The following is a 24,330-nucleotide window of genomic DNA, read 5'->3' as shown; positions in this document are numbered from 1 at the left end:
GGATCCATTCTGACTCACGGGGGACGTTGCCGGCGGAGCCGTGGGGCGCCCGGCCGCTGGCCCGCGGGAGCAAGGAGGTGCCGGACTGGTCGCACGGGTTGTGTGGGAGCGTGGCGGGCACCGTGCGTGGCTTGTGGGCACGTCAGCACGGCCCCGGCCCAGCTCCGGCAGGAGGGAGCGGTGTCCTGAGCCGGGAGAGGGCTGGACACGGCACGGCGGCTGCGGTCCAGGGAGGTACCGGCACCCGAGGTGGGTGGCGGGATGGACACCGGTAATCGCTGTCTGCAGGCACTGCTGCGCAGGGGAGATATTCCTCTGCCTGCAAGCTTTATCTCTTGGACAGGGAAAAAATTACCAGTGAGTTTTGTTGCAGCCACGGTGGGAGCTCTGGGAGCAGCCCAGCTCCCCAGCCCTGCGGTGCGGCCCTGCTGAGGGCAAGGCAGCTCCAGGCAGCCTCTGCCTCCTGGCTTTGCTTGGCCCTCTGAGAAAATGAGGGTAAATGGTGTCTTCCCACTGTGCAGGGAGAAGGTGAGGATTAGGACTAGCACAGAGTAGAGGATAGAGTTGTGATGTGCTCACCTGAAGATGGGTCCAGACTGACCCACGTCATTTTGCACCTGCATCGGGTGCAGCGCATCCCAAGGACGGGCACTGCCCGCCGGGGATGTTCCAGGGCAGCTCCCGGCTGCGCCAGCCCCTGCCACCCCAGCCCTAGGTCTGTGTGCAGAGAAGGCTCAGGCAGCTCGGGGTTTTTGGGAGAGGGGAGGGGTTGCGTTATCCATTCTGCTCGCTGACCTGGCGCTGGAGGTTAGCGCCCCGAATTCCCCACCCCGCAACAGCACGCGGTTCTGTACCTGCAGCCTCTCATGGAAGCAAAATTACTGAGTTTGCTGGGAAAACCCACCCGAGTGGCTGCCAGCACGGGTAAGTCGTGGCAGGCTCTGACTCACGACGGGATTTTGGTTTTGCACAACGCATCCTTGGTGGCACTGAGAACCTTGGGGTGACGGCTGAGCGAGCGAGCGGGTGGCGTGCAGCTGCAGGTAGCGCACCTGGGGGTACAGGGGAGCCCCTGGTTGGCACGCGTCCTGAGAGGCCTGAAACCAGCTTTGCCAGGATGGTGGGGCTGAGGCAGCCGGGATCTGGAGGAGGGAGCTGCCATTTTCAGGTAGTTACTTTTAGAAGCAGAAGTGCAGGATAAAATCTCCTCCAAATGTTGCTGAATCCAGAGCCAAATCTCTTGGCAGCTCTGCAGTGCTGGGTATCAGCTTGCTATGAGATTTTTTTCCCCTTGAGCATCCTGCATCCTGCATGTCTTTGGGTTAGCGAGTAGTGGCAGCCCAGCAAGGTGCACCTGATGCCCCAGTGATGGGCGCTTCCACCTTGAGAAGCGTCCCAGGTGCCAGCCGAGGGCTCTGGGGACGGGTCTCGGTGGCTGGGGTGATGCTGAGATCTCTGTGTCCCTGTTCCCCTCTGCAGGCGCCGGTGAGGCTGCAGCCGTGATTGCTCATCCCTTCTTCACCATTCCTGCCCGCCGCCGGCGGGTCTCCGGCACTGCACAGCCATGACGACCTCGGCACTGCGCCGGCAGGTGAAAAACATCGTGCACAACTACTCGGAGGCAGAGATCAAGGTGCGGGAGGCCACCTCCAATGATCCCTGGGGACCCCCCAGCTCCTTGATGTCAGAGATCGCCGACCTCACCTTCAACACGGTGGCCTTCGCCGAGGTCATGGGCATGATATGGCGACGGCTGAACGACAGCGGCAAGAACTGGCGTCACGTCTACAAGGCCCTCACCCTCTTGGACTACCTCATCAAAACCGGCTCCGAGAAGGTGACCCACCAGTGCCGGGAGAACCTCTACACCATCCAGACACTGAAGGACTTCCAGTATGTGGACCGCGATGGCAAGGACCAGGGCATCAACATCCGAGAGAAGGTGAAGCAGGTGATGGCGCTGCTGAAGACGCTGAGAGCGCTGAAGCAGGAGCGGGCGCACGCTCTGCAGACCAAGGAGCGCATGGCCCTCGAGGGCATGGGCAGCGGCAGCCACCAGGTCTCCTACGGCCGTGCCGTGCATCGCCCTACGGTGACGACTACGGCCGGGCACGGGGCTCGCCCTCCTCCTTTAACTGTGAGTGTTGCTGGCGGCTCGCTTGGGCTCACTCGGGCTCGCTGTGGGCTGGAGGCAGGAGTTGCATTTGGTTTGCACCTGCCTGGTGCCCATCGCTCCCCTCCGCCTTTTGGGGGGGTGGTGGTGAAGCCCGTCTCTGTCCCGCGGGCAGAGGTTTGGCTGGGCCAGGGGGGAACCCCAACAGTGGTGGCAGCTGGCGGTGCCTCAAGCCTTAAACCCACAGCTCGTTCGTGGTAGGGAGCTCTAACGTGGGGCTACGTCCCCTGGGGAAGCCACGCTGTGGAGCTGCGGGCGTTGGGATGGGGGCCTGCACGAGGCTGCTGATATGCTCCGCAAAATACCCTAGTCCTGATGCCACTCCTTCCCCTTTTCCTCTTATCAACCAGCATCATCCTCGTCCCCACGGTTTGCCTCCGACCTGGAGCAAGCGAGGCCCCAGACGACGGGCGAGGAGGAGCTGCAGCTGCAGCTTGCGCTGGCCATGAGTCGGGAAGAGGCGGAGAAGGTAGGGGTGGCTCTGCCTGCCCCAGGGCACGCGAGGCCGGGCATCTCCCTGCACCTTGCCTTGTCTGTGGGCATGGTGGGTCATTTCCCTGGGAGGAGGGAGGATTTTGGGGGCTGCCCGAGGCTGGTGCATACACCTGCAACTGCACCAGGCTGCTCGCGCTGTGCCCGGCATCCAAAATCACCAGCAGGCAGATGGAGGCACGGGCTGTCCCTGCTCCCCGTCCTTGTACCAGCGGGGACAGCACCAGGCTGGGACCCATCCAGCCTCCCAGACCCCAGGGTGAACTTGCGGGGGGGTCTTGATTCATCGTGACCCCCCCCCCCTCCCCCCCAACTTGACTGCCCTCTTCCACTGAGGGCTCCTGGTCGAGCTGCCCCATTTCTCTTGCCTTCCTGCAGAGGTTTTAGGAGACGATGCCTTGCTCAGCGCTGCGGTTTGCGTGGTGGGTGGGGGGCCAGCAGTGTCCCTGGGACTGCGCACCCAGGCTGGGGGCTCAGTGGGGCTGGGTGCTCCCTCCCACTGGCTGGTCCTTTCAAACCAGGCTAGAAGGAGCTCTGGAAAACCACACCAGGAGGAGCTGAGCAGGGATGCAGGCAGCAAGCGAGCTGCTGTCCCCAACCATGAAACCTCCCCCAGGGCTGTCTCCTCTCCTATCTGCTGGCCGCGGCCCCTTTTCCACCAGGGCCGGCTTATTTGCACACCGGCTGAGATTGCCACCGGCTGGCACAGCCTGCGTGGAGCATGTGGGTACGGCCGGACACACAAAGTCAGAGGGACGTGGTGACTGAGGGGCTGTGTGCCCGGGCCGGCGGGCGTCCCCCCACAGGGCTGGCACCGAGCACCGTGAGCTCAGCCCTGCCGGGGCAGGGGACATGCTTTGGAGCCGGTGCTTGCTGCTGCCCGTCTTCCCTGCCTGATGGAGGCTCTTTTGGAGATGGAGCAGAGTGTATATCCCTATTTTTGTCCTGGAACTGGAGTATTTATAGCTTCCACAGGCTGCTGCGATGAGCACTGTAGGAACATGCTCTTGAAAGTGTTGCCTGTTGGAATCCATCTGGGCTGCGCATACGTGTGCATGCTCACACATGCTTGTACAGGGGTGCACACATGCACACCCCCACTGGGGTCCCCATTCCCAGTCCCAGCTGGTCCCACGCTGCTGGACAAGCATCACGGGGTGGTGATCAGGGCTGCCATGGCAGTATGGGGACAGCCTCTCCCCAAAAGCTGCCTCAGATCTGGGTGCTTTTCCCCCAGCAGAGCAGGGCCAGGCAGGATTCCCGCACCGAGGCCAGGCGGCATCACCAACCCTCCTCCCCAGCAAGCTGCCAGGGCGAGGGGATGCCTAATCAATCCCCTCTCCTGCGCCAACTGCATTGGAGTCCCCAAAAACCTCCCAGGGGAGATGCTGGATGCCTAATTTAGGGTTGTCCCAGTCTAGATGCAGAGGCAGGTGACGGAGTAGGGGACGGAGCTGGGGTAGAGGCCGCAGGGGAGCCTGAGTGGGAGCTGGTTCAAGAGCAGAGGGGCACCGGGCTGGGGGTCCACAGCCAAAGCCGGATGGATGGGCACAGAGATGCTGTGCAGGCAGGCGAGGGTCTGCAGGAGAGGTGGTGGTAAGGACAGGGACCTCCAAGCAGTCCTGCGAGCTGAGGGCAAGCTGAAATGTCACCCCATTTCCTCTGTTGGCAGAAGCCACTTCCTCCAATTTCCAGTACAGATGAAGAAAGGCAATTGCAGCTAGCGCTCGCGCTGAGCAAAGAGGAGCACGAGAAGGTACCTGTGCCCTGCAGCCCCGGGTGCTCCTCTTTCCTTACACTTGGGCTTCTCTCTGGGGCGCCGGAGCCCGAAATGCCACCTTGCTCCGCCACCTGCTTTGCTTTCGCTGCTCTGGGCTGTCTGCTGAGCGCTCTCCCAGCGGGCTCAGCCCCAGAGGAGCCGTCTGCTCGGATGCTGGGACTTTTCGGGGATGCGGTGGCAGCTCCTGTGCTCAGTCTGTCTCCTGGAGAAGGTGCTGGCTGCAGGGTTGCTGAGTTCATGGACCCCATCCCTTGTCCCTGCAGGAGGTGAGGACTTGGCAAGGGGAGAATTCCCTGCTGCAGAGAGCCTCAGAGGAGACTACCCAGGGCAAGGAGGAAGAGGAGGAAGAAGATAAGATGAAGAAAAGCCAGGTACAGCACTGGGGGCCTGGATGGCCACACAGCCAGCCTTGGGCTCCGGGGCAATCCCGCAGGTCTGCCCTGGGCTTCCCTCACCTCTTTATTCCTTTTCCATTTGCAGTCCTCTATCCTGGAGCTGGCAGATATATTCGGGCCGGCGCCAGCCCCCTCCAGCCACGCGTCTGCCGACCCGTGGGATATGCCAGGTGGGGGCAACTCGCAGGCTGCCAAAGCTTGGGACAGTGGCAGAAACCTCTCCCTTGCCTCTGTCCCTCCCCAGTCCCCAGGAGCTCAACAGTAAGGACCTCTTGCTTCTCCTCCCTCCGCTGCCCAGTCCGTTACATGCCTGGGTGGTGCTGCTGGAAGCTGTGGTCCCCCGGGCACATCCCTGCCGCTCAGCATCACTCCGTGCCCTGCACCGTTCCCCTCTTCCACAGCTTCCCTTCTTCTTTCAGATATGAAGCCCAAAGCGGAGCCGGCAGCCTCTGCCTGGTCCGGTGCGACTGACCCCTGGGTGCCGGTCCCAGCTGCCGGCGGGGAGCCCCTCTCCCAGGCGAGCGCCTCGTCCCAGCAAACCTCCGCCGGGCCCTGGGATTTCCCCCCCGGCACCACCGCAGCCTCTGACCCTTGGGGGAAGGCACCCTTGTCTTCTGGCTTCCCTGCTGCGGACCCCTGGGTGACGGCACCCCCCCCCCCCCCAGGTCTCTGGTTCTACACCAGCTGCCGATCCTTGGGCCGCTGTGGCCGAGCAACCTCCTAACCCTGGTAAGAGGCTCGATGATGGGCGTTTTGGCTTTGCTGGGGATGGCGGGCTGCGTTGGCCGTCACTGCCCTCCTGCAAGTGGGTATCCTGGGGTGCTCCCCCCTTCCTCCCACAGCCAGCTCTGCAAACAGCCCCCCGTGCCGCTCTCCTGCCCTGCAGCGGGACCTCCGCTCGCCCCTCGGCATCCTGAAAACTTCAAAGAACTTTTAGGCTTTATCTCTGCACAGAATAGGCTGCTTTAATTAACATGGCACAGTTAACGGTGCCCTCCCGTGGGAGCGGATCGCAGCCACCGCACCGTTCCAGCAGCAGGGTGATGGTGTGTGTCCCCCCCGCTGATACCTGTCTCTCTGCTCACCCCAAACCGGCCCTGCATGCCCTGCCGGGACGGGACGGTTGCTGCTCGCAGATGCCACGCTGCAGATGGGGAAACGGTTGTAGGAGTAGCCTGTGTTTCAGAGCTCAGTGCCACTCTCGGTTCCTCCTCGGTGCTTCCTTTGGCCCCGTGGAGATACCGTGTGTTCCGCCCTCAGTTTTGGTCCCTGGGGAGGAGAGCAGAATCCGGCCTGGGGGCCACTGCTGGTTGTTAAAGCTTTCCTGCAGACCCGTCCCCTCCGCCTGTCCCCGCTGGGGCTGGCAACGCGACCTGCCTGCTGCAGGGGGATGGCTGCGAGCGGTGTAGGGGCTGCCTCAGTCTGTAATGACCCCCAACGGTCTGGCTCATCCTAGCCCCCCCCCGGGCCGGTACACGTTCCCGACCCCCAGCCCCGTGCCCCCCCACCGCACGCCCTCTTCTCTGTCTCCTTGCAGGCAGCCGCCCCTGCCTCTCTCCTGCCCGTACATCTCCTGCCTCTCACCTCCCCGCTTGCTCCCCTCCTTGAGTCTCACCTCTTCCCCCCAGCTCCAGGGGGGGACGCTTTCGACCTGTTTGCAAAGCCGCCCGAGCCAGCCGAGCCGCCGGAGCAAGAGCCCTCTCAGCTACCCTCCTCGGCCAAGTCCAACAGCCCCGTCGGTAAGAGCCGGGGGAGCGGGCAGGGGCCGATTTGGGCAGGTGGGGACAGTGACCTGTCCCTGCCCATTGCAGAGAGGCAGCTCCAGGGCTGGCCAGGCTGTGCGTGGCTGCTTGCTGGCGTGGCCAAAGCATGTTCCCACCTGCAACCACGCGTGCCGTGGGCTTGGGCTGCCCCGTAGCCGAAGGGGCAGCTCCAGGCCCTGCGTGTCATCCATTTCCCGACCCCGTCGCCTGCCGCGGCGGCTCAGGGGGGAGCTCGGGCACGCCACGCCGCAGCCTCAGCCCCACCGCACCGAGCTGTGACCTGGGGCGAGACGTGCCATTAGCTGCCCTGTGCGGTGACAGGGGGACAGGAGGATGCCGTCACCCTCAGTTTCTCACCGCTGGCTCACGCGGCTCGTCTTCCCTCCCCCCCCCCCCCCCCCAACCCCAGAGCTGGACCCCTTCGGCGACCTGTTCCCCAGCACCAGGCAGGATGGGGCGAAGAGCTTCGACCTCGCCAACCTGGCTGACTCCCTGCCCGAATCCGGCAAGGAGCGGAAGGACTGTAAAACCCCCGAGGCCTTCCTCGGCCCCGCCGCCTCCTCCCTGGTCAACCTGGACTCCCTGGTCGCGCCCGCGCCGGCCTCCAAGACGCGCAACCCCTTTCTCTCGGGTAGGTGCCAGTGCTGTGGTGCGGGCTGCCGGCCGGGGGCTTCCCTGGGCTGGGCGGAGGGGTGTTTGGGGGAGGAAGAGGAGGAGGACGGGGGCTGACACGGCTGCCCTGACGCGTCCCATCTTCTCCTTGCTAGGTCTGAGCACGCCGTCCCCTACCAACCCCTTCAGCCTCGCCGAGCAGCCCAAGCCGACGCTCAACCAGATGCGGACCAGCTCGCCGGTGCCCGGCCTGCCCGCGGGTCTCCCCGCCAACTCCATGACCTACAGCGCGTCCCTGCCGCTGCCCCTCAGCAGCGTCCCCGCCGCCGCCGCCGCCCTCCCCGCCTCCGCCAGTGCCTTTCCCCAGGCCGGCACCTTCCCCGAACTCCCCAGCAACTTGCCGCAGCCTTTACTACCGCTGAGCGGCCCCCCGGCCCCGCCGTCCGCTCCGGGGGGGCTCAACCCCTTCCTCTGAATCCTCTGGACGTGTAGACTCTCGCCCTGTCCCCGGCTGTTACAAATCCCCCCGGCCTTTCCTTCCGCCAAGACCTTGCGGGGGGGGGGCCCAGCGGTTCGCTAGCTGCAAGGGAGGGTGCCCCCCACGCCAGCCCCGTCCCCGTGCCTGCCGGCTGGGGGGGCAGCCAGCATGAGCCCCCGTGCTTGACAGGCAAGAGGGGACCCCCCCCCCTCCCCGGCGAAGGCCAGAGCCTCGGCCGAGGGGCCATGGCGGGGCCTGTCCTAAGGACTGTGGCGGTTTTGGGGGCTCCGGTGCAGCGGGCTGGGCTGGTGCATGGGGTCTCGCTGCTGGATGGGCCCCCCCGGGGTAGGGGGCTTTGCCTCGGCGCCTGCGGGGAGCTGGGGCAGCGCTGGGGCCGGGGGGAGCCGCGGTTATACCCCCCCCCCCCCAACCGTGCTCCCTTCCCCGGGGTCCCCGGCTGGTTCGCGCTCCCCTGGCTGTCGCTCGCCGCCCCCCCCCGCCTCTCTCGCCCGCCCCTCGCCCCCTTCCCGCTCGCTGCCGCCCCTCAGCCCCCTCCCCGGACCCTCCCGAAGGAGCTGCGGGCAGGGCCCCCGCGGGGGCAGCCGCTTCCTCGCCCGCTGGCGGGGGCGAAAGGGGTGGTGGTGGGGGGGGTGGGCGGCGGGGAGCACCGGTGCTTCGGCGCTGCTGGAGAGCGGCGGCTCCGGGCTGCCTGTGAGACAATAAAATGCTCTGACGGACCCGGTGTGCGGCTCCGGGGGAGGGCAGGGCCCGGCGAGGAGGCCGGGCTCGGGGCGGGGGGCCGGGACGGGGCCGGGACGGGGCCGGGCCTCGGGCCGGTCACGGGGAGCGGCGGCAGCTCCGCCCCGCCGCCATGTTGGCGGCGCCGCTGCGCCGGGCCCGCAGGTACCGGGTGGGGCCGGGCGGGGGGGAACGGGAGGGCCGGGGCGGCTGCGGCCCTGCAGGGCGGTGGGCAGCGATCGCTGCGGCACTTGGCAGCCCTTCGGCATCGTCGCTGCCTCCCCCTCCGCCCCCCTAAATCCTCCCTGCGCTCCCCCCCCCATATCCCCCGCGTCCTCCCGGCACCTCCCACGTCCCCCTAAATTCCCATTGCATCCTTGCAACGCTCTGGACCCCTCCCGCGTCTTCCCTAAATCCCCCCCCTGCACCCTCCCGAATCCCCCCTAAATTCTTTCAGCACCCTTACACCCCTCCTCTATTCCCCAGCGTCCTCCCTGCATCCCCCTGCACTCCCCGAAATCCCCCCTGCGCTCCCCCAAATCCCCCCTGCACCCCTATACCCCCCGCATGACATAGCATCCTCCCTGTACCCCCTTCCTGCACCCCTCTCGCACCCCCTCCTGCATCCCCGCACCCCAGCCCTGCATCCCCACCCAGGAGGATCTCTCCGGTCCCCTCTTGTCCCTCGTTCCCCTCGCCACAAAGATCCCGTGCCACCCTGCCCGCACCCTGACCCCGCACCTACCCGTGCACCCACGGGAGAGGATTTTCCTCCCTGATGACACACGGGTCCAATCCTGCAGATGTTGCTCCCTTACCCACGGCTGTCGCGTGACTGTGCCCCCAAAGGATGCTGGTGGGGGGCTGGGGGCTGGAGGCGAGGGAGCCCAGGGATGGCAGTCGGAGGAGAACAGCCTCACCTGAGCCTCCAGCAAGCGGGGAGGGCTTTGTAGGGTCCTGGGGGGGGACAGAGGTGGACCAAGCCCCAGCCCAGGGGCTAAAAGTGATTCCCCTGGCACGAGTTGCAAATAGCGGGGAGCGGGCAGCAGCACCCCGTCCCAGGGCTGCGCTGGGCACCCGCAGGAGCCAGGGTGATGGTGGTGCTGGTCTGGGGTGTCGCGGCTCTCTCCAGGGGCTGTGCTTTGCTGTGGCGAGCAAGGAAACGATGAGCCTATTCGGTGTCGCAGGTGCACGTTTCTAACTGGGAGCGTGACCATGGCCACGGGGGGGACAACCAGCCCCCCCAGCGTCCCTCGTCACACCAACCGCCTGATTAATGAGAAGTCCCCCTACCTCCTGCAACATGCTCACAACCCCGTGGACTGGTAAGAGCGACTGGTGCCTTTCTCCCTCCTCCTGTCCTTTGCGTCCGTGGGGCTGAGGGACTCACTGCCACGGAAGCGGTGGCAGGCGAAGCAGCCTGGCCTCCTCTGCAGCTCCCCGCGGACTCGGGGTCCGTGCTCCTGAGCCAGCCGTGCCCCCGGCTGTCCTGACCCCTCTCCACCAGGCAGCAGATTCTCAGGCAGCTTTAGAGGAGTCCGGGTCCCATCAGCGGTGACCCCTGAAGCTCCTTTCTTGTCTTCCCTCCACAGGTACCCTTGGGGTCAGGAAGCCTTTGATAAAGCAAAGAAAGAAAACAAGCTGATATTCCTGTCAGGTAACCAGAAACAAGACATATTTCATGTTCCCATGTGTTGTTCAGTAGATGACCAGATAAGCTGGGCTGCTGGTGTGTGAGTAGCCGTGTAGGTAAGGACACTGAGCACTAATTCTCTGCTAGCAAGAGGGCCACGTGCTTTAATAGCTCTCTCTGAAGGTGGGCTGCATCAAGGACCAGAGGCCGTGGCCAGATTTTAGGAGCAAGAGCTGGAGAGCCCAGGAGGCCCTGCAAGCATGGAGGCCTTTCTCCTCCATCTCTTCTCTGGGGGGGGTGGGCAGCTGTTGCCCGTATCAGGGTTCCCCACCGCTGAGCGATCTCCCCATAACGCGTGTCCTGCTCCTTGCAGAGGGTCTTTCCTCACTCGCCTGAGCTTGTTTTCAGTTGGCTACTCCACCTGCCACTGGTGCCACGTGATGGAGGAGGAGTCCTTCAAGAACAAGGAGATCGGGGAGATTATGAACAAGAACTTTGTATGCATCAAAGTGGATCGTGAGGAGCGGCCAGATGTGGACAAAGTATACATGACCTTCGTGCAGGTAAGGGAGGCATGGGCAGAGTTTGGGAGGCTTTGACTGGCTCTTTCAAGGTGAGATTCGTGGTTGTGTTCCTCAGGCAAGAAGAACCAGTATGTGAGCTGGTCTGAATGGGGCCGTGCATGATCACAAGGGTGGAGGGAAGCACACGTCTGTCCTCAAGTGAGGCACTGGGATGTGCCGGAGGGTTACAGAGCAGAGGGTGCCACTTGCATGACCTTGGTGCACCCGTGATTTGTCTTTCAGGCAACCAGTGGTGGAGGTGGCTGGCCGATGAGTGTCTGGCTGACTCCAGACCTCAAGCCCTTTGTAGGGGGGACGTACTTCCCACCTGAAGATGGAGTTCATCGTGTTGGCTTTCGGACTGTGCTGCTCCGAATCGCAGAGCAGGTACGGAGCAGGAATGGCGTAGCAGGCAGCGCTCAACCAACGGGGCTGCAGGGAAATTGGTCTGGGATTGACGGGTGACTGAGTTAAGAGATATAGTCATGAGAAACGGTAGCCCAGAGGACATGTCAGAGCTTTGGCTGGGTTAGAGATGGATTGGAACTGATCTGGGGAGGAGGACTGAGAACTGAAGGTGCAGTTTGGACTGGTGCAATGCAGGAAGCAGAAAGAGACAAAAAATGGAAGAACTGACTTTCTCACTCTGCATCTTAGTGGAAGGAGAACAAAGAGGCCCTGTTGGAGAACAGCCAGAAGATCCTGGAAGCATTGCTATACAGGTCTGAGATCCATGTGCAGGGCCAGGAGTCACCCCCACCATCCAAAGAGGTGATGGCCACCTGTTTCAAGCAGCTCTCCAACTCTTACGATGAGGACTACGGTGGCTTTTCCGAATCCCCCAAGTTCCCCACCCCAGGTCAGTCTGGCCTCTGCTTCGGAGCCCTGCTGTGGGGCAGGCAGCGCCGGGGGGCAGAGCCCACCCCACAGCCTCCCACTTTCTCCCTGTATTTCAGTGAACTTGAATTTCCTCTTCACGTACTGGGCCCTGCACCGAACAACTCCAGAAGGTGCCCGGGCACTGCAGATGGCTCTGCATACCCTCAAGATGATGGCCCATGGGGGCATCCATGACCACATCGGTCAGGTAGGAGGAAGGCCTCGGGGGTAAAGCCCTGGCACATCCAGGAGGCGTGGGGTGGAGACGTGTCCACTTGGTTTTTGCAGGGCTTTCACCGCTACTCCACCGACCAGCACTGGCACGTCCCTCACTTTGAGAAGATGCTGTATGACCAGGGGCAGCTGGCAGCCACGTATAGCAGAGCGTTTCAGGTACGGCCATGGCATCCCTCTGCGGGGGGGGTCCCTCAGCATGCTGAGTGCTGGCTGGGGAGGGCTGGCTTGGTTTGGGGAGCAGCTTCGAAGCCTGTTCCCCAAGATGTTGCCCATCCCATGGGCGTGGAGTGGTCCCATACTCCTCTTCATCTACTGGTGTTCATCCAGAAACGCTGAACAAATCCGTGACAGTGGAGCCCCAGGGTTTTGAGCGTAACGGGGGAGGGAACAGCCTTCTGGCTGGTCTTTGCAAGTCAGCAAACACATGCTGCTGCCTGTGATGTTGGTATAACTCCAGGGTTGCTCTCCAGTGCCTGTAGATTTCTGTCAGAGATCTTACTCTGAATCCATCCCACGTTTAAAGTCCCTGGACTTTCAAATGTGTTTCCCCTCCTTTGCCAGCTCTTTAAATCTGAATCTCTGATCATATCTTGCTGTGTCTCTTGCCTCCCCGCTGCCCCTTGTAACATTGACATCCACCCCGTGCCTCCTGCAGATCTCTGGCGATGAATTCTTTGCCAGTGTCGCCCAAGACATTCTGCTCTATGTCTCGCGGGACCTGAGTGACCAGGTAGGTTGTTGCCTGGGCTGGGCCAAAGGGAGCCACTTACCCTGCCCTGGGACATGGCTCGGCGCTGCTTTTCCCTTCCTCCCTTCCCAGCTGAGCTCAGTCTGGGGCACTGCTGCGGCTCGCTGGCCAGATTGCCAGCCCAGCAGTGATGGGGAGTTGGATGAAGGTGCTGTCCCAGTAACGGGAGGGTCTCTCTGTTGCTCTTGTCCCAGGCTGGAGGTTTCTACAGTGCGGAAGATGCTGATTCCTACCCGACCACTGCATCCGAAAAGAAGCGAGAAGGAGCTTTCTGTGTGTGGGCAGCCGAGGAAATTCGGGCTCTCCTTCCTGACCCTGTCGAAGGGGCCACAGAGGGGACGACCCTGGGAGATGTCTTCATGCACCACTACGGAGTGAAGGAGACTGGCAACGTGAGCCCCATGAAGGTGAGGGAGAACAAAGACCTGCCTGGTACCGGGACGACTGGTGGGGGACCCGCACCCTTGGGCACGGGGGGATGGCAGAGCAGCCCCAGAGCACGTGGGGTCCAACCCCTCCTCAGCCCGGTGACGTTCGTAGAACGGGGCATTCCTTTCAGGACCCCCATCAGGAGCTGAAGGGCAAGAACGTCCTTATTGTTCGATGCTCCCCGGAGCTGACGGCGTCCCGGTTTGGGCTGGAGCCGGGGCGGCTGGGTGCCCTCCTGCGGGAGGGCCGGCGGAGGCTGTCCACAGCCCGGGCACAGCGGCCGCGGCCACACTTGGACACCAAGATGCTGGCGGCATGGAATGGTGAGAGGTGGCTCAGCTCTGGGGGTGTGTGCCTTGGCTGGACCCCTCCGCGGCTGCCCGGGGCCAGCGTGCTTTTGGGGGGCTGGTAGCAACGAGTCCTGCTGGGACTGGAGAGCCCCCCACGGAGGTGGTGGGTGGGCTGGGGTCCGGGGCTGTGGGAGCACCTGGGGGAAGCAGCCCCAAACCTGCAAGCCGTGGGGCTGCTGGGCGTCGGGATATTACTCTGGCTTTATTTTCCTCCCCTGTTGCCAGTAGGGAGCAGCAAAACCCTTCCCCTGGCTCAGCCCGGCTCCCCCAGTTGGGCTCTCGGGAAGGAGACTGAGTTGGGGATTCAGGACCCAGGTGGGGTGCAGAGCCCACCTCCACTGCTGCATTAGTGGGAGACCACAGCTCTGTGTCCGTCTGTCCAGGTGTCCTGCAGGAGGTAATAACTGCAGTACGCCAGACACTGTTCCCAGCAGTAAATGCCTGGGTAGCTGGGTCTGGAGCTGGCGTGAGCTGGAGTTACACCTCGTCCTGCAAACAGGAAGACTCTCTTAAGCCCTGCTTCTTCCTGCAAACGAAGGCTTAGCTCTTGCTGGCCTTGCAGCGCTCTGCCCCTCTCTTCGGTGACAGTAAGTGACTTTCTTAGTGGTTTGAACCGAGTGGGAGAGCTGGTGGCTGAGCCCTGACCTGCCTAGAACCTCAGGGAAGACGAGCTTCCTGCTGAGCAGCCTTTAAAGGAAAGACAGTGACACCCCCACCGGTTCCTTGTGCCCTCCCTGAGCCTGTCCCCGTGTCTGTGCCTATGCAGGGCTGATGATCTCGGGCTTTGCCCAGGCTGGGGCAGCCCTGGCCAAGCAGGAGTACGTGAGCCGGGCTACGCAGGCAGCTGCCTTCCTGCGGAGACACCTTTTTGACCCTGCCAGTGGGAGGTTGCTGCGGAGCTGCTACCGGGGCAAAGACAACACAGTGGAGCAGAGGTGAGCAGTGGTACAGAGAGTGTCTACAGACCGACTGGCCACCCCCCAGGTGCTGCCCAGGCCCCAGGTGGTCCCCGTCCTCCTCTCTTCCAGGCAGGACTGAACTTGGAGGGAGGGAGGCTGTTTGCCTTGCACAGAACTGCCTCCGGTGCAGTTTGGGATGGATTAGTGCTCCCCACCCAGTGAGGAAGAATTAAGGTCAAATCCTTTCCCGATCCTCATCTTCCAAGCTGGCAGGAGCCTTCCCCTGCCCTCCCCTGCTGTACAGAAACCCGGGGCTGAGCCATGTGATGACTTGGCACAGCCACCGCTTATCTTGGACTGAGCTCTGAGGTGGCATCTCTTCGGGTAGCAGAGACCAGTAGGTAGGGCTTTGCTGGGTTGGAGAACATTTCCCACCTGGCCAGTGTAGAGACCCTGATGCTCCTTCCCTGTCTGCCCCTGCAGCACCGTGCCCATCCAGGGCTTCCTGGAGGATTACGTCTTTGTCATCCAGGCTCTCTTTGACCTGTATGAAGCCTCGTTGGAGCAGGGCTGGCTGGAGTGGGCCCTGCAGCTCCAGCACATGCAAGACAAGCTCTTCTGGGACCCCAAAGGCTTTGCGTATTTCTCCAGTGAGGCTGGCGATCCCTCTCTGCTCCTGCGCCTGAAGGATGGTGAGCTCAGGGACATGGCCCTGCTCTCCATGGGTTATGGTGTGGGGCAGCTTAGGGAGGGCAGGGGTGATGCCTGGCTGAAGGAACAAGCCGCGGGGTGGTGAGGCATTGGGCTGATGGAGGAGCTGTTTTCCCCTGCAGACCAAGACGGAGCAGAGCCCACTCCCAACTCTGTCACTGTCACAAACCTGCTCCGAGCAGCTTGTTACTCCGGCCATACAGAGTGGGTGGAAAAAGCCGGGCAGATCTTGGCTGCCTTCTCAGAGAGGCTGCGGAAGATCCCAATAGCCCTGCCAGAGATGGCCCGGGCCACTGCTATGTTCCATCACACCCTCAAACAGGTACGGGCTGGGGCTCATGTGCCCCTTACGGAACCTGCCGCAGGGAGGGGGCTTGGCGGTGGTGTGGGTGCAGTCACAGCTCTCTGCTTTCTCTCTTCTGCCACCCACACTCTCCCCGGACAGGTGGTTATCTGTGGGGACCCCCAGGGAGAAGACACGAAAGAGATGCTGCGCTGCGTCCACTCCGTCTTCAGCCCAAACAAGGTAGAGGTGCCAGCCCTCCCCAGCCCCCTGCACAGCCGCTCCCCGCCAGCCGCCGGCACGCTCCCTGCTGCCGCCTGCATTGCCGGTGCCTTCATCCTTTCTCCCAGTGCGGCTGTAGCATCCGTCTTCTTCCTCCTCTGTCCTGCCTCCCTTCTGGGAAGCATCCTATCCTTTCCATATTCGTAAGCACAGCTGGCAGGGCCACGGCTGAGCCCCTGCACCCCTCTCCCTGGCACAGAGCGCTGGCAGCCCAGCCCAAGGAGCGGCTGCAGCAGCGGCTGCTGTCGCTGCCGGCTGTTTACACTGCCCTCAGCCTGAGCCCAGCATCCCCAGCGCTGCTCTCCCAAGGGAAAACCTTTCATTCCGGTGCGGATGTGTCATGCCCGGTGTGGATGTGTCATGCCTGGTGCAGATCCAGCCAGTGTCTGGGTCACCTTCTGCCTCGAGCCACCCTCGCATCCTTGGGAAATGGCAAGGGAGTACCTTGCTCCGGCTGTGGGTACCCCTGGCTGGGAGGGTCTGGCTTTTCCCAAAAGCTTTGCCCCGAGTTGTGCCGTCGCCGTGCACTGGGGTTACCGCCTTGCTCTGCTCGTCTGCATCCCTGCTCAGAGATGCGTCACCCGGTGCTTCCCACGGAGGGGCCGTGCTGCCTTGGGGACGGAGCTGTTTGCTGCCCGCGGAGCTGGCAGGGAAGGGCAGTGCGGCAGCCGGCGCCCGTCACGTTTGGTGGGCAGCGTCCCTGCCCTGGGGACGGATGGCTCTCGCCTTGGCAAAGCTGTCGAGCCGAGGGAAGCAGGGCTGGGCTGTAGGCGAGGAGGCTCAGCGTTTCAGCCTCTGGACCGGATTCATCCCTGCCTGTCGGGGTCCTGGTGCCAGGGACTGGCACGTTGAGCCGCAACACGTGGGGAGCTGGCACTGAGGCCAAAGCATCAGTTTCCCTCTGTAGCCCCAGCTGGGGTGAACTGGGGAGTGCTGAGCCATCGGCATGGGGTCCCCTGCTCCGTCCTCACGTTAGCTCAGCCCACGGAGGCTTTCATCCCTGACCCTCTGCTTACGTGCCCAGCAGTGTTCAATGCCGGTGTTGGAGGACGGTCACCACTTTTGCCCAGGCACGTGGGTGGGGGACGCAGCTCTCCGTCCTTCCTCTGGCATCTCCTGTCCAGCAATGCCCTCAGCCGTGCCTGTCCCCGTGCCGCGTGCGAGGCCTCTGCTCCCACGCTCTTCCTCTCTCCCGTAGAAGGATTACAGCGGGTGACCCAGTTTGCAGGGACGGGAAGCGCCGTGGTGGCAGCGGGGAACCCAGTGCTGCTGCTAATAACCCACTCCCTCTCCCCGCAACTGGTTCAGCCGTCGGTCCCCCGAGTCCACGTGGACTCCGGCAGGGGATGCAGCCGGCAGCTTCGGGGTCTTGAGCAGAGCAAATAGCGCAGCCATTTCCTCTCCTCTCATGTGATTTGGTTCCCTCCTGCTAAGCTGGTAACAAGCCTGGCTGTTGGGGACTCTCGCTCGCCAGGGGCAGGTCTGTCTGCCCCAAGCTGTTGCCTTCCTCGGGATAGGGAGGAAGAGGAGGGCTGGGCGCTCTGGGTGGATGTTGCTATGAGGGAGTGAAGCCGCGGGGGGCTGCGCTCAGAGGGGCATGTGGGGGGGCTGCAGCTGGAGGCTGGCAGCAGGCAGGGCAGAGGTCGAGCCCCTGCTAGCCCCTTGCTGGGCATCCCTGCTCTTGCGTGTTCCTCATGTTGCGGTGGTGGGATGGATCAGGAGTTGTCCCTTTTGGCAGCTTGGGTTTGTTTCCTGGAAAAAAGAATGTGGCAGGAGGGGAAGGCTCTCTTCCCAGAGGAGCACAGCCCTGTAGGCATGTGCTTCCCCAAGCATGAGTGTGCAGGAGCGGTAGGAGCTGAGCTCCTCCTCGCCCTTCCTCAGCCCACCTCCCTCCTGCTCGTTCCTGCCGCGAGAGCTGCGTCCGCTGCTGAGCCCGGCTCCAGCAGACGGGGTGTCCCATCGCGGTGATGGCTGCTTCTCCCTGCTGTCACCGAGGCCAGGGGTGAGCGGTTGGGTCTCTTCAGCATCATCTGGGTGGAATGAAGGGCGACAGGGAGGGGGTAGAGCCACGCTTCCCCTGAGCCGTCCTGCCGGGGCTTCCCTGGTGCCGTTCTTCATGGCCAACCTGATCTCTGGCAGTAGCGATGGCTCCTCACCTTGCAGAGGGGATGGAGAGAAGGGAGGAGAATCCCACTGCTCAGAGAGTCACACTGCCTTTGGGAGCAGCCTGCTGCCTCCCGACAGCCATCCCTCTTTCCGTGCTGCATCGCCCGGAGATGCGGGTCCTCCTTTTCCCACCCGCCTTCAGCCCCCTCCAGCTGCACCCCAGCTCTCCTTCCCCACCCCGAGAAGCTGCCTGAGGCAGAGCAGCTCCGGCTCACCCGCTCCGGGGACACGACAGCTTTGGGAATCGGCTTTGCCAAGGAGTTGGGGAAATGTCACTGCCGTGTCCCCTGCCGCCACTGCTCCCTCAGTGCTGGCAGGGTGCTGGGGGCTTGGCTCGTCTGCGGGAACACAATTAATTAGGTCGTTCCAGTAATTAATTCCTTACAAACTTCACATTGAAATCCTTGCTGTAACGAGATGCCGATGATAAAACGGCATTGAGGTCGCAGGTTTAAATGGACCCTGCACCCGGAGGAGCCCTTTGCTGCAGGCACCTGCCGCAGGGATGCGAGTGCTCCAGGGGCGATGCCGGAGGTGCTCCCCAGGGGTCCCGGTGCCGGGAGCAGAGAGGGTTGGATCCCTGCTCTGGGGCTGGATCCCGGCTCCTGGTATAGATTCCTGCCCTGTTAATGGTCTTTAGGGTAATTATGAAGGATCCCATTATCTCCTCAGCTGCAGAGCACTAAGCCTGCCGCTTGCCTTCATCCTGGCCCTGCAAGAGGACCTTAGGGAGCTTGTGAGAAAAATGAATAATGAATTTCAGATTGGACATGAATTGGTAATTAATCACTCCTGGAATTAATTCCAGACAAAGGCAAGGGGGGGGGAGGCTGGGGGGGGAGCAGGAGGCAGGCAGGGAGTTGGGCTGAGTCAGAGCTGGGTCAAGGCAGGGGCCTTGTGGGGTGATGGGGGACAGGACGGGACTGCAGCAGCCGTTATCGAGGGCAAGAGCTTGGGGACGTGGTGACCTCCTGGGGACGCAGGGGGTGAGGGCAGCCCCTGCCAGGCACGGGTGAGGCGTCTCTGCTGGGTCTTGGTGCTGGGTTTGCTCCTGGCCCCGGGGCTGGTGGCAGAGGATGCTGTGTGCTGGGCGAGCGATGCCACGGTGGCAGATGTGTGTGCCGGGGATAGTAGCGTTCGGTGTCGGCATCCCTCGGCAGCGGCGGTGTGAGCGGCGTGAACCTGTGGCGAGCGTGTCGGTGCTTGGTGGGCACCGCGGTGGGTGCACGCGCGGGGCTGGGGCCGGAGCCGGAGCCAGAGCTGGAGAGGGCAAGGGAGAACCATGTGCTCTAGCAGTGGGATGCTGCCTTCGTGCCTTGGACCTTGGGAAGGGCTGGCGTTTTGCTCACCCTTTGCATCCGTGTCGGCACCAGGCTCCCTGCCAGCTCCTGGCCTTTCCCCTGATTAGCCTGCAAGCCCTGAGGCTTTAACAAACATTTTCCCTTTCAGAAAAGCTAATTATCACGGCAGCCCTGTCATCACCCCTGGCTGGTGCTGCCGTGTCAGCCCAGAGAGCCCCCGACCCACTGCTTGCTGGTGTCTGAGGTTTTTGGGAAGCATCTGGAGGGCAGGAGGAGTTGGGCTGCCGGGTGGGACGGGGCGATGCTGCAGCTGGTGCTGGGGTTGGGGCTGCCCCTGGGCTGGGTGGGTGTCCCCAGGGAGCCGGCTGGCTCGGGCAGCTCCACTCCAGGCCGTTGTGTGCTGGTCCCTGTGCTTCATCCCCAGTTGTCGGGTGTCTGGAGCAGAAAAGGGAGGCAAAGCTGCTGGGGATGGCGTGGACCACGTGCTCCCTCCAACACAGGTGCTGGGGATGTGGCTACCGTGGGACCCTGGCAGAGGGATGGCATGGGTCCCCTCGGCTCCCGGTCCCCTTCCCTCTTCGGGCGAGTGCGTGGGGGGACGCTGCCAGCACTTGGCATGTCTGTGGGGAGGGAAGGACCAGCTGGCTGGCGCTGGCTCTGCTCTCCAGCTCTCCCAGCTCCTTCTCCGGCAGGTGCTGATGCTAGCAGATGGAGACAGCACTGGGTTCCTCTACCGCCAGTTGCCTTTCCTTGCATCCCTGGAGAGGAAGGACGGGAAAGCCACCGCCTATCTCTGCAGCAACTTCGCCTGTTCCCTGCCCATCACTTCTCCCCAGGAGCTGCGTGGGATGCTCTGCCCGTGAGCCCCTCGGCCCCTCCGCCTGCAGGAAGGAAAGGGGGAGACGGACTGTCATGCCAGCCTGGGGACACGGGAGAGACCCATAATAAAGCTACCTTGGGCATCAACTGCCTCCTGGATGGTTTCTGGCAGCACAGTGGGGCTGTGCCTGCGGCAGGTCAGGCTCTGCTTGCAACCACTGCTCTGGCAGCATCTCGGCAGAACCGGCTCTGCTCCCCGGTGCTGGTTTTGGCATGGCTAGGAGACACCCACCGAGGAGCATCGCCTCCCCCTGCACACGTGCTTGCTCCTTGCCTCTGCTCGCTGAGGAAAAAGAAAACAAATTAAGTATAAATCCCAGCGTTAATGGAGAAGTCGGATGGGAAAACTATTAGGGTTCCTATAGCAACCCAGGGTAACATTGTCAAAAGCACCTGGATGACTTGGGAGTCAAGTGCTTTTGAAAGTGTTACCGGTTATGACAGCCACGGTATTTTTCCATTACAGAGTAGATTGTAACATACATTAAGTTAATACATAGTGCATGCAAAAAACCTGCTGATTACCGCAACCGATGAAAACGTGCCACGAGACCCAGCCTAAGCCCTTCCAAACAGCTAAACATCTCATCCTGGCTTTGCCAAGGCTGCGGAGACGTGGTTCAGCTGGAGAAAACACTTTTGAAAGTCTTGTTTGCTTTGTAAAAGGCTAATGCCTGCATCTACGCTATGGGATGGGGCTGCACTGCTTCCCCTGGGACCTGCGGCGAGGTGGGGAGCTTCCCCGGGGCCGGGGTGGCTGGAGGGGGCAGGTGCCGGGGCTGAGGATGCCAGGAGCTGGGATGCCGGCGTGCCCCACGGCTGCCCCGGGGTTCCTGAGCATCCCTGTGGGTGGGTGCCCCTGCCCCGGCTGGGGGGTCCCCAGCGGGGATGGCAAGAAGGGAGATGTCTGACCCGTACCCCGGCTGGGTAGGAGTCGAGGATCTGGGGACCCCCGAGCCTGCAGACAGCGGGGCTGGCAGGAGAGCAGCCGGCTGCTGCTCCGTGCCGGGGAGGCTGGCTGGGCTGGGCTGGAGCAGGCAGGGACGGACGGCTGGTGAGGTAGGTTGGCTGGGGCTGCGTTTTCCAGCTGGGTGCTGAGCGTGGGTGCTGCTGGACAGGGTGCTCAGGGCTGCGGCTGCTCCAGCCTGGCCCCTGCCTTTGCTTGCAGAAAGTTTCAGTAACAGCACAGGAAATAACCCTAAAAATGCCTTTCAGCCGGTGTTTGAGGAGGGAGGTGTTTGCTCTGAACTTTCCTGGCAAAGCTGAGGCTGGACCGAGGGTCTCGCCCAGCCTCACTGGGTGCTCGGCCGCATCCTGCTGACGCCAGCCATGGGGACAGCGCTACCGGGTCTTGGCACCTCTGCATGCCGAGCAGAGGGAGATAACCCACCCCGGCAGAAGCGGGACACTGTCGCCAACCACGCAGACCCCCTTTCCTGCAGCATAAGCTTCATTCTCCCTCTCTTCCCCCTCAACCCTCCTCCTCCTCCCTGCTTCCAAAGGGGCAAGTACCATGTTTTCAGCATCCCTCTGACACCCTGGGGCTCCCCGGCACGCCAGCCCGCACCCGGGGCCGGCAGGATGCCGTCATCTGGCAGCAAAGCGGCGCTGAGCCGCACTGCCCGCCAGCTTTCCAGTGGGTTGTGCCAGGATTTGGGGGTAACCAGCCTTTGAAGTCAAAAAGGAATTTTGCACCTCATCTCATGAATGCTTTCTATGCTTGTGGAAGAGGAGGGGTTTTTATTTTCTCTCCTCTCTTGGTTTTAAAAGCTGAAGTGTTTCTGGAAATCCAGCTGAAAATTGCTGGTTTGGCAGATGGCTGGCTGCTTTCCTCTGGTTTTTTGTTGTTTTTTTTTTTTTAACTTGGCATCTCTGCTGCAGGGATTGATTTGACACCCGTCCCCATGAGCGCTCGGAGCGGGTTGATGCTGTCTCCATGCCAGGAGAGCATCCTCGGAGAGCGGGGCCAGCACTGAGCACCCATGGGGAAGCCCAGACATCTTGGGCCCCGTGACTGGCCAGGTCCACGTGCAGCGGCCATCCCCGGGGTGGCACGGGGCTGGGGGCGATGTGCCAAACCCCTTTCGGTGCCCACCAGCCCCTCATGGCACAGGCACAGAGTGCCTTTCTCCCACACCGGCTTGCTTGTTGGCGCGTCTCTGTAAGCAGCCGCCGGGCAAAAATGTGCTGCGAACCTCTGTCAGGATGAACTGGGCTCACCTCTCAGAAAAAAACCAACAAAACAAAAAAGGAAAAAAGTTCTCTGTAATAAATAACTGATGTTTTGGCACCTTGGTCCTCCTGGTGCCTCTGCCTTGCTGCTGCCCAGGAGCCAGTGGCACCATCCCGTGTGGCCCCACGCTCTCTGCCCCATCCCCAGAGCCGCCCGGCTTCTTCAGCCTTTCGGCTTTACAGCCTTGGCAAGTGGTGTTTTTGCTTAAGTTCAGTTTCAGCACCCACCTCGCTGGTCCCCTCTAGTGTGCCCTGGCCAGGATGGGTGCCAGGGCACCCATGGGTGCTGCTCCTCATTGCCAGGTGGTGCAGAAGGAGGCACTGGCCACAGGAGCCGGCACAGCCGTGGCAATTAAACCCTGCTGGTGATGCTTCCTTCCTCATTACTTTCCGGTTGCTAACCCACTGATTTCATTGCAAATGCCGGTGCTTTGCTGCAAGTGTTGTTTTCCAGCCTGCGGTCCCCAGGCTGATTAATGGGAGACAAGGCTGGCAGGGTGCTGCCCAGCTGGCCTGGACTCTCAGGAGGGTGATGGAGCAGAGTCTCGGTGCTCAAGGGTCCTGTGCCACTTCACAATATCCATTTCCCTGATCCCTGATTCCCACCTTCCTTTTGGTGGCAGACGTGGGGGCTGCTGCGGACTCTCCCTGGGGCAGCACAGGACCCCCTTTCCCTGTTGGCAGGGAGGCTTGGGGCAGCAACAGCCAGCATTCCCTGCTCCTCCTGCTCCTCTCCAGCTGCAGAGTTGTCAAAAAAAAAAAACCCAAAGCAAAATGCATCAAATAACTGATGTGCTGCTTTTTCCCTGCAAACACTTAGGTTTGCCATCGGGCTGCTCCGGAGGGCACAGGGGGGGTTTATCACCCTGCCCAGGGCTCTGGGCTTGCCTGGAAGCCCCAACAGCCGCAGATGGGGAGAAGCACATTTTCCCCTTCCTTCTTTTTAATGAAAAAAACCCCCTTTCAACACTTAAATTTTTAATGCTTACATTGGGTGATCTGCAGTGCTCCCTATCGCTCAGCCCACCAAAGCAGCCAGGAGGGCTGATGCCCGTTGTGCCCCTTTGGGGGGGTCTGGGGCACATGGCAGGGGGGAGGCAGCGCTGGCGGCCACCCTTGCTGCTCTAATGAGGCTTTCCCTCTAATTAATATTCTCCAGCAAAGCCAGCACTGGTTCTGGGTCTCTTGGCTTTTATCTCCCTTGGCATTGATGTGACATCAATGGGAGACGGGGCTTTGAAAGCTGTTTGTTATTTGTGATGTTGGATCTGTGGGAGAGGGAGGATGGAGAGGCGGGTCCCCAAGCCCCGGTCCAACCCTGCTCCAGTGTCTGTCCCCCCCCCCCAACAAGGCACGTGTGGGGGTGTAATTTGGGCATCCCTGTTTCCAGCCCCTCTGAGAAGGTACATTGGGCACCCAGTTCCTTCCCACGTGGGTGCCCGGGCATGGGTGCCCAGTTCACACCTGAGCATGCAACGAATTCACGCGTGAGCACCCAGTTAGGTCATGCCTGAGCACCCCACTGTGCCATGCTTGGGTGGCCAATTAGCCAACACCTGAGCACCCAATCAGTCAACACCTGAGCACCCAATCTGCTCATGCCTGAGTGGATGATTAGCTCCTGCCTGAGGGTTATTTGGGGCATAAATGGGCAGGTTTTGGTATCTGGGGGCTGTAGTGGTGCTGATGTGGGAGGAGGTTGGGAAGTGCTGGTTGTGGCTCCTCTGAGAGTCATGGAAATGCCCCATTGTACCCCAAAATATTAGGGGACCCTATGGCAGGGAGGGCTGGAGATGTGGGGCTGGAGCCCCACTGGTGCAAGGAGACCCTCCGTGCTTGTCCTGTGCTGTTGAGCCCAGTTACTCCAATATTCACCCAAAGGGAATCTGCAGTGGGCGAGCTGGTGTGGTGAGTCCCCTGAGTTGCAGCCTCCTCTCTGGGGTATTTCGGGGAGCTTGCTGGGGTCCCCTTGCACCAGGAGGCGGGTGGGGAGCACGTCTTGGGTCACAGCCGCCTTCCTCCAGTATCCCGCCGGAGCATCCGCAGGCAGCAGTGGGGGCTGGTGGGCGAGCCGGCTCCGCTCCCCCCTCCCCACCCCAGCGTTTGCGTTGCACAGATGTTCACGCCATCCAGCTCCAGTAATTCCAATATTCCTGACAAGTGAATTTGCAGCTGAAGCTGGCCAACACTTGCTCAAAATGTACTTTTTTTTTTTTTTCTTTTCTTTTTAAACCAACTTTCCATGTGGATCGGTGCCAGGGACCGGGGGGAGGGGGGCAGTGCCAGACTGTGGTTTGGGGGCTCTGC

At 62.1% G+C, this 24,330-nt stretch overlaps 2 protein-coding genes across 2 annotated transcripts; both read left to right on the top strand.

The window, feature by feature from the left end:
• Positions 1 to 1,479: 1,479 nt before the first annotated feature.
• On the top strand, positions 1,480 to 8,430 carry EPN3 (epsin 3). Its single transcript, XM_052808718.1, is given in 11 exon segments — positions 1,480 to 2,074; positions 2,077 to 2,137; positions 2,524 to 2,642; positions 4,338 to 4,421; positions 4,709 to 4,816; positions 4,926 to 5,010; positions 5,260 to 5,507; positions 5,509 to 5,569; positions 6,469 to 6,579; positions 7,013 to 7,234; positions 7,371 to 8,430. Coding segments are annotated over 11 exon segments (1,929 nt in total). The 5' UTR covers positions 1,480 to 1,564; the 3' UTR covers positions 7,691 to 8,430.
• A 52-nt stretch (positions 8,431 to 8,482) lies between these two features.
• Positions 8,483 to 19,878, top strand: SPATA20 (spermatogenesis associated 20). Its single transcript, XM_052808717.1, has 16 exons — positions 8,483 to 8,596; positions 9,619 to 9,756; positions 10,024 to 10,088; positions 10,473 to 10,627; positions 10,871 to 11,014; positions 11,285 to 11,486; positions 11,584 to 11,714; positions 11,795 to 11,899; positions 12,399 to 12,473; positions 12,686 to 12,898; positions 13,051 to 13,243; positions 14,037 to 14,205; positions 14,653 to 14,861; positions 15,003 to 15,202; positions 15,326 to 15,406; positions 19,605 to 19,878. The coding sequence occupies exons 1-16, from the start codon at positions 8,565 to 8,567 to the stop codon at positions 19,773 to 19,775; spliced, it is 2,283 nt and encodes a 760-aa protein (XP_052664677.1). The 5' UTR covers positions 8,483 to 8,564; the 3' UTR covers positions 19,776 to 19,878.
• The last annotated feature ends 4,452 nt before the right edge of the window (positions 19,879 to 24,330 follow it).

Source organism: Harpia harpyja, chromosome 14, assembly GCF_026419915.1.
Source record: "Harpia harpyja isolate bHarHar1 chromosome 14, bHarHar1 primary haplotype, whole genome shotgun sequence".
Taxonomy (NCBI): Eukaryota; Metazoa; Chordata; class Aves; order Accipitriformes; family Accipitridae; genus Harpia; species Harpia harpyja.
The sequence above is the reverse complement of the archived record's forward strand: the minus strand, read 5'-3'. Positions and strand labels throughout refer to the sequence as shown.

Excerpts from the sequence above, each read along its gene's own strand:
- SPATA20 (XM_052808717.1), top strand. The coding sequence starts at position 8,565 with ATGTTGGCGGCGCCGCTGCGCCGGGCCCGCAG. Across the intron at positions 13,244-14,036 it reads GATGCTGGCGGCATGGAATG|GGCTGATGATCTCGGGCTTT; the intron begins GTGAGAGGTGGC and ends GTGCCTATGCAG. Across the intron at positions 14,862-15,002 it reads GCTCCTGCGCCTGAAGGATG|ACCAAGACGGAGCAGAGCCC; the intron begins GTGAGCTCAGGG and ends TTTCCCCTGCAG.